This window comes from Coenobita brevimanus, chromosome 111 (assembly GCF_032717465.1).
Source record: "Coenobita brevimanus isolate Jiangsu-jjx chromosome 111, ASM3271746v2, whole genome shotgun sequence".
NCBI classification, from domain to species: Eukaryota; Metazoa; Arthropoda; class Malacostraca; order Decapoda; family Coenobitidae; genus Coenobita; species Coenobita brevimanus.
The window spans coordinates 34,788,597-34,800,622 of record NC_137064.1 but is presented as its reverse complement, the minus strand read 5'-3'; the positions used below and the strand labels follow the sequence as shown (position 1 = coordinate 34,800,622).

Below are 12,026 nucleotides of genomic sequence, written 5' to 3'. Positions count from 1 at the left end.
AGTGTGGAGACCTAGTACAATTAAAGAGAATCCTGTTGCTAATACCTTCATAAATAAACCATGGAATTGTGTTGGAGAAAATGGACAGCATTCACTCTTTCATAGAAGATGAAATTCCTCGTTATTAATAATGGCTGATATCGATGTTAATTCTTCCTGTGAGCTTTGAAGTTCAGTGGGAGCCAAAATGATGTCTGACATTACGCTGTCCATCCGTTCACCCGCTCAGTGATGGCGCCCTGTACTTCTCGTTAGCGATAAAATCATTGCAACTTTCCATGGAGCAGTACAGGCTCTGGCAGGTGAAATGAACCTTCATGTTTATCACCTACTCTCTTCCTCGCGCAGGTGGAGAGCAGGGATAGAGAGAGGAAGCGTGGTTGGCGGTGAAAAAACTGTGCTGTACTAGGCCTTGTTCACACTGAGGTCGCGATTGGACATAATTATTGTGGCGCAGTTTGTCTGATTATATAGGTCACGGCAGAAGTTGATTTCAGAACCCCCCGTTGCATTGTTTCGTCTTCAAGTCATAATGTGTTTCAGTGTCACCAGCGTGTTATCTGGCATCGATAAATATAAAGCCCAGAACGTCGCTCAGTGAATCGGGGTGTTCTCATCCCGTCCTACACCCCGACCTACGCGAATATAACAGTTTGCTCCGGAATATGTCTTGATTCCCTCACTAGTGTGGCAGGACCCTCAGGAAATCGTCATATTCCAGCGCAGATTGTCCGGTCGTGTAAGTCGTGATGAGAATTGGAGGAACTAGTTTTATTAGGCCTCGCTATGGGCAAACTCTTTCTCATTACTTGACAGGGTACATTTGCTCGAAAAAGTCTTGGTGCACACTTCGCACTAAACCATCTGACTCCACGGACGATTGAACATTGTGATGAAAACTGATTTGCTGTATGAAATTTATAGATACTTGTTCGCTTAAGAAAAAAAAAAATGATTGTTAGAAAATGAGAGAGTTACCTCGGAGAAGGGGAAATGTGTACCCTACAGCTTATCTCATTGGCTAATAGCGTATGACAGACAGAGACAGAGACAGAGATTACGTCTTGGTTGAGATTAGCTGCATGATTACACTGCCTTTGTGTGTATCATCTTGTGCGTGTGACTGCTTCGTCTGTACCATTGTGCACTGTTTTGCACATGTAAGAATTATGTGTGTGTGTGTGTGTGTGTGTGTGTGTGTGTGTGTGTGTGTGTGTGTGTGTGTGTGTGTGTGTGTGTGTGTGTGTGTGCTGCATTTATGATCCCGTGTGCACTGTAATCTGTACGAATTGTGTGCCCACTTAACGACATTAATTCGTTTGTGGAAGCCTTAAATTTGAGAAAGCAGAAATGATTGAATGGAATGCATGAATATTGTGTATGAAGAAAATCCCCTCTCTCCTCCACCTCTTTTATGTTACTTATTTATTTATTTATTTATCTGTTTATATTCTGAAAAGCTTTCCACGCCACAGGAACACTATGAAGCACTCTAGGTATGTGTATTTATTTTTTCAAGATTAGTAGATTTGGCAGGCAGATAGAGACAGTACCGTATGAAACAAGCCACCTCATCAGCCTTAGAACCAGCTCAGGTATAAGTAATTTCCCTGGCCTCTCTTCCTCCTGCTCCCTTTGTTGTACCTTTCCTTGTATGTATATTTAACTTAAAATATAACCGGTTTGAACTTATGTCCTTGATGTGTATCCTCGTCAGCATAAGGTCCGAAGCATCTTTTCCTTAGTGATTTATTTTGCATACTGCGCCTTAACATTTTCCTGCATTCTAGGTATATCGAACAATTATCGACATAGTTTGCACCGGTGGCATACAAGAGGATACTGGGATGTAATTTTCAGACAAAATCGCTAAAGAAGAGGAAATTCCCAAACCCATTTACGATAAAATTCTATCTTCATTTTATGCAGGTGGTGTGAACTTGTGTCCTGACGTCTCCGGCCAGCGATAGGAAAGTTAGGCGATTTTTCTTTTTATTGGAAACTTGGGGTTGACATCGTGCGCGCCCTTTCTGTATGTGTGTGTGTGTGTGTGTATGTGTGTGTGTGTGTGGGGTCAAGGTCAGCACAGTTCCGAGCCCCATTTTCCTTGGGATTGATTTTTGTGACCTTTGAACTTGATAGGTTAGAGACAGCTTTCATTAACTTGCTCCGTTGGACAGATCTCTCCTAAACTGAAGAAAATTCCATGGTAGCAGGATAAATAAAATATTAAAAGATGTGTGTGTGTGTGTGTGTGTGTGTGTGTGTGTGTGTGTGTGTGTGTGTGTGTGTGTGTGTGCGCGCAGTTGCTATTATTTACTTATTAAATTATTTATTGTTATGGCAGCGTTAAGGAGTCAGCGTCATGCACTTCCTTGAATCATGTGTGGGAGTGTCCAAAGTCAGGAGAATTTTGAAACCAGTTTCCCATGGCAGAAAGGCTTCACCTGTCCCATAACCTCTGCAATCCGAGTACATGTTTTTCAGCTGATTCTTACACAGACAAAATTTATTAGACTAGGGAGACGTCTTGTGGTGAGGGGATTGGAGAAAGTTGTGTCTATCATTTCCAGTATGTAAGTCTGTGCTGAACTGAGTAAAATCGAGGAGAGAGAGAGAGAGAGAGATCCTTGAGCAGGCGGGGTTTATGATTGAATTTAGTTGTACAAGCCGATAGCAGTTGACGCCATGATTCACTCACTTGCCTCCTGTGTGTGGTACCTCAGCATCATTATGAACTTTATTTCCCTTGCCTCAGAAATTCCCAGAGCCTCTTTCTTAAAAATTTACTTGAGTTATGGAAGCTGGGAAAGGCTGAGGTAATGAAACTCTTTTGGCTCCTGTGCGGGGGTGGCAAAAATATGAAGCGTATTTTTCTTCTTGGTATTCAGACTTTATAGAGCGTCTTCCTGGGTTATTTATTACAGCTGTGGAAGGTGGGAGAGGCTGGGGTTATGGTGTGTGTGTGTGTGTGTGTGTGTGTGTGTGTGTGTGTGTGTGTTGTAAGTCAAGTGTAAAATTAAGAATGTCAGAGAGAGAGAGAGAGTTTAATTTCAGGTATGTTGTAAGTCAAGTGTAAGAGTCTGCTTTACCCCCATACAAAGTCCCTGTGTCCAGTTGCATACGTAAACACTCATTTGAATGATTTTACAAACCAGTGAACAGGGTGACATCCTCTCTCTCTCTCTCTCTCTCTCTCTCTCTCTCTCTCTCTCTCTCTCTCTCTCTCTCTCTCTCTCTCTCTCTCTTTGGTTATCTGTCTGTCCATCCATCTTTCTGCCTGTCCATATGTCTGTTCCCATACATCCATCTTCATGTCTATATCTTATTTATTATTTTTATATCATTCTTCTCTCTGTCTGTATATTTATCCATGTCTGTTTATCTGTTATCTTCTTATTTATATCTGTGTCTGTGTATGGTGTCTATCTTTCCATCTACGTCTATCTACCCACCTTTATCTATGTATCTATCACACGTGTCTGTATGTTTGTAATCAAGTGTAGGTATGAAAACACCTATATTTCCCCTCATACAAAGCCCGTGTATCTAGTTCCATAAGTAAATAGCCTTTGATTGGTTTTCCAGGCCAGTGCAGAACAGGACTTTGCAATAACATGACTGTAGGGTACGTTTCTGTGTGTGTGTGTGTGTGTGTGTGTGTGTGTGTGTGTGTGTGTGTGTGTGTGTGTGTGTGTGTGTGTGTGTGTGTGTGTGTGTGTGTGTGTGTGTGTGTGTGTGTGTGTGTGTTTGCAAAGAAGAAGAAACCACATGATTAAATTTGTGTTGATATCCATAAATATAATGATAAGAATACATTTTATTTAAGTTACTTCTGTAAATATACCTTTGAGTGATTTTCCAGGCTAATAAAACAATATTCAGGATTCATTTTATTTTATCAGTATGACACTTAAAACAGGAATCACACTGAGCGAGTAAATGACGTGAGTGTGTGTGTGTGTGTGTGTGTGTGTGTGTGTGTGTGTGTGTGTGTGTGTGTGTCAGGTGGGCTTGAGTGCAGGTAAATGACTAATTAGGCTTTAACAGGAGGATGAACTGTGACTTTTATGGCTGCCCAGTTAAAGGGGCCTCTACCCCCCGCATCCCTCGTTTCCTCTCCCTATCCTGTTTAGTGTGTGTGTGTGTGTGTGTGTGTGTGTGTGTGTGTGTGTGTGTGTGTGTGTGTGTGTGTGTGTGTGTGTGTGAGGAGAGAAAGTAATGTTGGAAGTATTGTTATGTGTGTGTGTGAGAGAGAGAGAGAGAGAGAGAGAGAGAGAGAGAGAGAGAGAGAGAGAGAGAGAGTTGGTGGTGGTGGTGAGGCTGTGAAGTGGTAAGGATGTGATCGGTGTGGTGCTTAGTGCTGTGATGTTTTGATAGTTGTGATGGTGGTGTGGTAGTTGGGTTGGTAAAGAAGTGATGATGTTGGTATATGATGGATGTGGGATAGTGATGGTGATATATATACAGCAGACAGATGGTCGATGATGTGGAGAATGAGACTAGTGATGCTAAATATGATGATGATGATGTTGATGTAGCAGGTATGGTGAGGTTTGTGATGATGTTGGTTATGGTGGTAATGGTGATGGTGGGTGGTGATTTATGGTGATGGTGGTGGCAGTACGTGTGGTGGGAGTGATGATGATGATGATGATGATGATTATGATGATATGGTAGCCGTTCCCTATAATGTGCAAATTACAAATTATGAAGGAGTGTGTGTGTGTGTGTGTGTGTGTGTGTGTGTGTGTGTGTGTGTGTGTGTGTGTGTGTGTGTGTGTGTGTGTGTGTGTGTGTGTGTGTGTGTGTGTGTGTGTGTGTGTGTGTGTGTGCAATGAAGGATAAGTTACGGGTATGAACTGACGGGGAGTTAACATTTACAAGCCTATGAAAAGACATACAATCAGCACCTTCTTTAAGCACCACGGCTAGTTTCTATGCCAAATTCAGAGCACCGCAGACCATGAGGCGAGCACGGTAGCCACTCAGTCACTGCGGCTCCAGAATATTTAGATAATGATAAATGATAAGGCGGATGGTGATAAGACTGACGTGGTAACAGGTATAGGTGAACTGAGACACATTAACACATAAAGGCAATGGTAATGATACTTTAAATCGTATTCAAAGTAGGGTTGCAGATTTCGCACCACCTTCTGCTTACCGATTTATTTTGCACATTACGCCTTCACCGTGTATGTTATTGGTGCAGCGTATGTCAATAGTTGGGAGAAGTATACAAGAGGGTGGTAAAAGTGTAATGTGCAGAACGAATCGCTAAGGAAAAGGGTTTACGATGCCATTGGAGAACTACAGTAGGACAAATACACTGGCACCACAACACTGATAATGTGAACATGACACGCAGTATGAGCTTTGTTATAGTCTGATGACCTTACTTCTAATACAGTCAGTGAATTGTGAGTTGAGGATCACACACACACACACACACACACACACACACACACACACACACACACACACACACACACACACACACACACACACACACCATAAAAATTAAAAACAGTTACACAATCATACAAAAACAGTTTAATCACAGCATTCTTCCATCAAACCCTTAGGACAGTAAGTATCTTTATTTTCACTCTGTTTTTCGAGTATTTTTAACCTGTAATCCAATGGCGTCTCACTCCGTTATATATATTTGTTTTTGTAACGTTAATCTGATGACGCTTCACTCCATTATATATCTGTTTTGTAACTCCATACTTCGAGGACTTTTCATGATTTTATTTTTGTTAGGTGCGATTTTATACAGCTTAGGAGGGAGTTACAGCAGGTGATTCTTCCTTAGCTAATACATTGTACAGGTAAAATTGTCCACCCTGAAGGTAATAACATGGGATCCGGCCCTGCTTGCTACCTAACTCATTTTCACTTAGCTTTGATGTGAACCTGGATGGTAGCCTACCAATTTTCATTTTTGAGAGTTGAGAATGCTGGTTAAAAGATGTAAGTCACCCAGCAGTTAAAAGCGTTCCCTTAGAGTCATCGCCACCGGTTTCTGTCTTGCTGAGAAAAGTAAAAATATAGAAAATAATGCTGAAGGTCTAGGGGGAGCTGATGCCACATTTCACTTAACACATTTATATAGGACAAGTGTTTGATACGCCTCGACTCGTTAGACTTGGCCCCATTCTGCAGGAATTGGCTCGAATCAAATTGTTCCCCTCGGCTACGTACTTGCAAAATTTCGGAATGATAGATCAACTCTAATTATGTTTTTAAAAATGTTGCTAAAATTTTAACCATACCCCCTGTATAATAGACATGAAAACTTTGACCAGATTGTGCTGGGTCTCTGTACAAACGTTTGACAGTTGTAGGAATGAAGTGAAATAAAGATGATACTATATTGAACCCCCCCCCCAGATCAAAAGAAAAATGACTAAATGAACTTGCTGTCATTACACAATTCTTCCAACATATCCAAGAAAAAGTGAGTATCTTTGTTTTTTGCTGAGCAGTTTATTTTCAGTGTTTTTTTTTTCGGTTTCTTTTATTTTCCTTTTTTTCATTACATTTCTCCAGTGTAATCAAGGTAATGTGGGCGGTGGCAGTGTTGTTGTTGTTGCTCGGTGTTGCAAAATAGCGGTATTACTTTAGATGTTGCAGGCTCTCTCCCTCTCTCTCTCTCTCTCTCTCTCTCTCTCTCTCTCTCTCTTTCAAGCGGGATAAGGGTAGGAGGGCCTAGGGTGGTGATAGTGATGAGGATGTAGGTCGCTGGAGGAGCTTTCGGTGTGATGACGACAAACGCACCCTTGAAGATGTTGCCGGAACCTGTGGAGAGAGAGAAGGTTATGTAAGAGAGAGAGAGAGAGAGAGAGGAGGGAGAAAGGGAGAGGACTACTGTATGTATGACAGGGAGAGAAGGTTGTGTTCGTGGGAGGGAGAGGGAGTTATGTGTAATTGGTAGAGAAGAGAGAGAGAGAGAGAGAGAGAGAGAGAGAGAAGGTTGTGCTGATGAGAGAGAGTGTGGGTGGAGAAAAATAAATAAGACAATAGAGTGGAAGTTTAGATGAGCCGAAGTTATAATGGAAACGCACAAAAAACCAAACTACTATTCACTACTCTCTAACTTTACACCTTATATTTGGCTGCCATTTTCTCCCTCCTCACGTATCCTATTCATCAACTTAAGAGCTTAAACGTTTCTAAATACGAGGACGTTTTTATTTACCCTCGTCTGGAGCACCTTAATTAGACTAGGCAAGTTTTTCGTATTGTTTCCGTCTTGGTCTGCTCGTAGACTTTTGATCCAAACTGATTTTTCACTATGATGGGTATCCTTTTTATTCAGTCTCCTCTTGAGTGAATGGAGTTTAGGATTTGTGTGTGTGTGTGTGTGTGTCTGTGTGTCTGTGTGTGTGTGTGTGTGTGTGTGTGTGTGTGTGTGTGTGTAAGTCTGTCTCTGAGGTGTCCTTTTCATAAACATACATGAGCATAACGCTTTGAAATACGTTAATATCTTGCTTTCTTTATATTCTATAATTGTTGCTACACTCGGTCGTGGTTGTTGGGTTAGGTTACGTTAGGTTAAGTGGGGTTACGTTAGCTCGTTAGATAAGATTTGGTTGGGTTAGGTTTGGTTTGATTGGGTTAGGTTTGGTTTGGTTAGGTTAGGTTAGGTTAGGTGAGGCTAGACAAAAAACTATCACATTTCTTACGGTGGCTTGTAAACTATCCTCTTAGATCTCCAGTCGTGGTTGTTGTGGTTGTGGTAGTTGTGGTTGTTGTTGTGGGTGTTGGCGGACCTGGAACCTCTGCGGACGTTGAAGTAGCCATACACCAAAGGGTTGACGGTGGAGTTGGCCACGGCGAAGATGAACAGGGCTGCTTGCACTCTGGGATCCACCTGACGTGCACTCTGACGGTCGATGAAGTACCTGAAGAGTGAAGGAGTCAGGGAGAGTGGCTAGGAGTGTGAGTTAGTGAGTGGTAGAGTGTGTGAGAATAGTTGAAGTGAGGGTGAATGGCTGTGTCAGTGAGTGGGAGTGGGGATAGGAGACAAGGTGGGAGTGAATGGACAACTGGAAGTGGGTTGCAGTGAGAGTGGAGACGAGTAAATGTTAGTGTCAGAGTGTGAGTGTGAGAGGGTGACTGTGGAGTTGACCATGGGCAAATGGAAGAGGGCTGCATGCACTCTGGAGTCGAAGAAGTACCTGCAGAGAGGAAATGAGTGTGAGTCAGAGTTTGAGTGGTGGATCGAACCCAGAAGAGGAGAACTGGTAGACGTTGTTGCCGCCCAACCGACCGCTGGAGGTTTCAGTTCAGGAAGTTGATGTTGTCTCCCCGTTCTTATATGAAAGTGAAGTTGATGTTATCCTGCAACCCACCATCTTCCCTCTGAGGCACAGGGAAGGAAGTGAGGAACGTTTACATAACAGGGCAGAGGAGTCGCGCAGTTCAATCTATCCCATCACTTGAAGGCGTCGCCCTGCACCACCAAACATTAAGCACAAGGAGCTACAAAAGGATAAGATGAAAGAACAAGGCAGTGATGCGAATTAACTTAAACGCCTGAGTGAGGAAGAACAAGGACATGACAAACAAAGACGAGATTATCGTCATAAACACGAACTGAGGGACGCGAGAGTTAAAAGAGAAAGATTAAGGAAATCTATCTATCTATCTATCTGTCTATCTATCTATCTATCTATCTATCTATCTATATATATATATAGCGAGAGAGAGAGAGAGATGCATTAAAGATCAGTATATCTTTTACTCTGTTACGAAACTGAGCCAAAAGGTAATGAGATGGCCAGTAAAGAGAGATGGGGTTTTCTGAGTTCAGAGGCTCAGACGTGTGACAAGATTAGACAGGATTACACATCGTGGTTGTATTTGTTGACCTTTCCACTGAATTCATCGAGGGGAAACATGCACGAATAGTGGTAGTAGTAGTGGTAGTAGTAGTTGTAACAGTAAGAATGGTGGTGGTGATGATGATGGTAGTAGTAGTGGTAGTGGTGGTATCCCCATGTTCATATGGAACGTGAATCCAGTGAACTGCAGACTCAAGTTGCCCTTCTCTGGTAGTCCTACGTGCTCCTTTCAAGGAATAGGGAGGGAGTTGAGGGACATTAGTATAATCAGGAAATGGGGCTGCCTGGTTACATCGGTGCCACCCCATGAAGGCGTTCCTCTCCAGCACCTTACGCCCAGAGTGAGGGGTTTGGAGCCATTAGTCGGTCCGTATGTCCACCGTTGAACAGCAGGGGATTTATAGGATTAGCCTGGTTAATGGCTAATGGGTTACATCCAGTGACGGTGGGTGGGGAGAGGAGGGATGGATGGTAGGACAGGTGCGGTGGTGAGGGGGAGGGAAGAGGAGTGGAATGGGAGTGGTTGACGTGGTGATGGGTGTGGCTGAGAGGACGGGTTATAGGTGTGGTGTTACAGAGGAAGGATTTTGTGATGGTGGTGATGGTGTGGTGCTGGTGCTGGTGGTGTGTGGTAGAGAAGGGGGGGTTGTGGTGATGGTGGTTGTGGAATAGGAAGGTTGTGTGGTGGTGTGTGTGTGTGTGTGGTGTGATAGAGAGAAGGGGAAGGTGGTGGTGGGATAGGGATGAGGTGGGTGTGGTGGTGGTGGTGGGGTGTGGTAGAGAGGGGTGAAATAGGGGTGAGTGTTGTGATGACGGACATAGTGTTGTGATGATGGGTGTGGTAATATGGAGAGTGATATATAGTATTGTGGCTAGGAGTGTGGTGTGGTATGGTGATGGTGTCGCGGTGGTGGTGTGATGTAGTGTTGGTGCATGAGTGGTGGTGCCGTGTGGTGCGTGGATTGGGTGTGTTATTTTGGATATGGGTGTTGGTATGGGGTTGTGGGTTTAGGAAGGTAGTGTAGTATGGTGTGATGTGGTTGTCAGAGAGAGAGAGAGAGAGAGAGAGAGAGAAAGAGAGAGAGAGAGAGAGAGAGGGAGGGAGGGAGAGAGAGAGAGAGAGCGTTCTGGTGTGGTGTGGTAGGTGTTGTGGGCAATGATGAGGGAATCGTGTTGGCGTGATGAATGAACGAAGTAAAATGAAAAATGGACTGTGTTGGGAGAGGGGCCATTTGTTGTCATGGAGGTAGAGGGCAGGGGAGGGGAGAGGAGAGAAGGGAGGAATATGAGGAAATAGAGGGGAGGAGAGAGAAGGGAGGAATATGAGGAAATAAAGGGGAGGGAAGAGGTGAAGGGAAAGTGAGGGGATACGTGAGGATATGGAAAGTTGAAGGAATGGGTAGGGATGGAGGGGAGAGGAAGGAGGGTGATGTGAGGGGAAGGGGGAAGAATTTGGAAGAAGAGGAGGAGAGGAAGGAGAAGGATGGAATGGAATACAGAGGGAAATGATGGAAGGGTCAAACGAGGGATAGGAGGAGGGTGACAGGAGACGAGAAGGTGAGAGGAGGGTAAGGGTAAAGGTGAGATGAAAGAGGAGGATGGTGAGGGTGAGGAGGATGGTAAGATAGAGGGGGAACCACTTCTTGTAATTGAGGATGAGGGGAGGGTATGGAGGGAGAGTGGTTAGGTGATAGGGAAAGGAGGTGAACGGGATGAGGGTTTAGGAGCGTTCTTACTTTACCATCCATATCGTAAAACTAAAAAAAAATAGTCTATAGCGGTAAACACTCTCAACAGAACCATTAGGTTTGTTGATGTTTGCTTCCCTTTGTACTCTTTTGAGGGTGAAATTTGAAGGGTGAAGGAATGTATGGGTGTCAGATGATGGGAGGGGTAAGGTAAGAGGGGAGTGTGAGGGGTGTAATGGTGGAGAGGGTAAGGGGATGGGTAGGGATGGACTGAGAGGCGAGAGAAGGTTCCTAAAAGGCTGTTGAAATATGCAAAAGGGGTGAGTAATGCATGTACAGGGGAAGGGACGGGAGAGGAAGAAGGGAAAGGAGGAGAAACAGGGGTTAAAGGGGAAAGAAAGAAGCAGCTGAATGGATGTGGAAGGGATAGGTGATGGCAGGAAGTGGGGATGGGACGGGAGTGGGCTGAGATGGAAGCAGAGTGGAGGGGTAGGGAGGCAGAAGGAAGGACAAAATGAGTGGTGGGCAATGTGTTGAGTAATACAGGAGCCAGTTAGAAGGGGGGGAGACGGGGTGATAAAGGAGGGGGTGTAGGGTGGGTGGGGTGAGGCAGCTCTGATATTGACAGATCAAAGGCCACTCGCTCTAAAGGACTTCGCTGCTCATTTCATATATTTTCTTTCTACTCCTTCCCCCTCCCTTTCCCCTTCCCCTGTCTCTCCCTCCCTTTCCCCTTCCCCTGTCTCTCCCTCCCTTTCCCCTTCCCCTGTCTCTCCCTCCTCTTCCCCTTCCCCTGTCTCTCCCTCCTCTTCCCCTTCCCCTGTCTCTCCCTCCTCTTCCCCTTCCCCTGTCTCTCCCTCCTCTTCCCCTTCCCCTGTCTCTCCCTCCTCTTCCCCTTCCCCTGTCTCTCCCTCCTTTTCCCCCACCCCGACAGCTTCACCTTTCCCCACCCTGACAGCCTTTGAGGATGTCGCCTACATTGTTATCTCTCTCTCTCTCTCTCTCTCTCTCTCTCTCTCTCTCTCTCTCTCTCTCATCAAACTTTCCACTCCAGCTAAGTTTTGATGGATAAACTTATTGAGAAGCTGCGCAACCCACTCATCTTGGCCAGCAACCAGATCTTTAAGAGAGAGAGAGAGAGAGAGAGAGAGAGAGAGAGAGAGAGGGGGGGGGGAGAATATCTGGAAAAGGAATGGAGACGGCAAAGGATGAGTTAAATTGTGTGTGTGGGGGGGGGAGGAGGGGGGCAGACCGAAAGACAGATAGAAACAGAAAGAGAGGAAGAGGAAGCGAAGGAAAGCGAGGGAGGAACACAGATGAAACAACATTTCCAGGAATGTGTGCCAGAAAACTAGCCGAAAGCGTGAGCAGTGAAGACATAGAGAGAGAGAGAGAGAGAGACAGACAGACAGACAGACAGACAGACGGAAACATGAATTCCAGGAAATTTTCAAAGACCCCGTGAGTCCCGTACGACACCACC

At 44.7% G+C, this 12,026-nt stretch overlaps 1 protein-coding gene across 1 annotated transcript in view; it reads right to left on the bottom strand.

Annotated features, from left to right (window-relative positions):
* Positions 1-405: 405 nt before the first annotated feature.
* The window catches only part of LOC145417866 (uncharacterized), a 35,927-nt gene continuing 24,306 nt past the window's right edge, over positions 406-12,026 (bottom strand). Inside the window, exons 7-10 of the mRNA XM_080286484.1 lie at positions 7,695-7,913; positions 6,746-6,807; positions 4,469-4,664; positions 406-520 (exon numbers count right to left, since the gene is read on the bottom strand). Coding sequence (XP_080142610.1) covers positions 406-520; positions 4,469-4,664; positions 6,746-6,807; positions 7,695-7,913 — 592 coding nt within the window. The remainder of the gene's footprint in view (positions 521-4,468; positions 4,665-6,745; positions 6,808-7,694; positions 7,914-12,026) is intronic.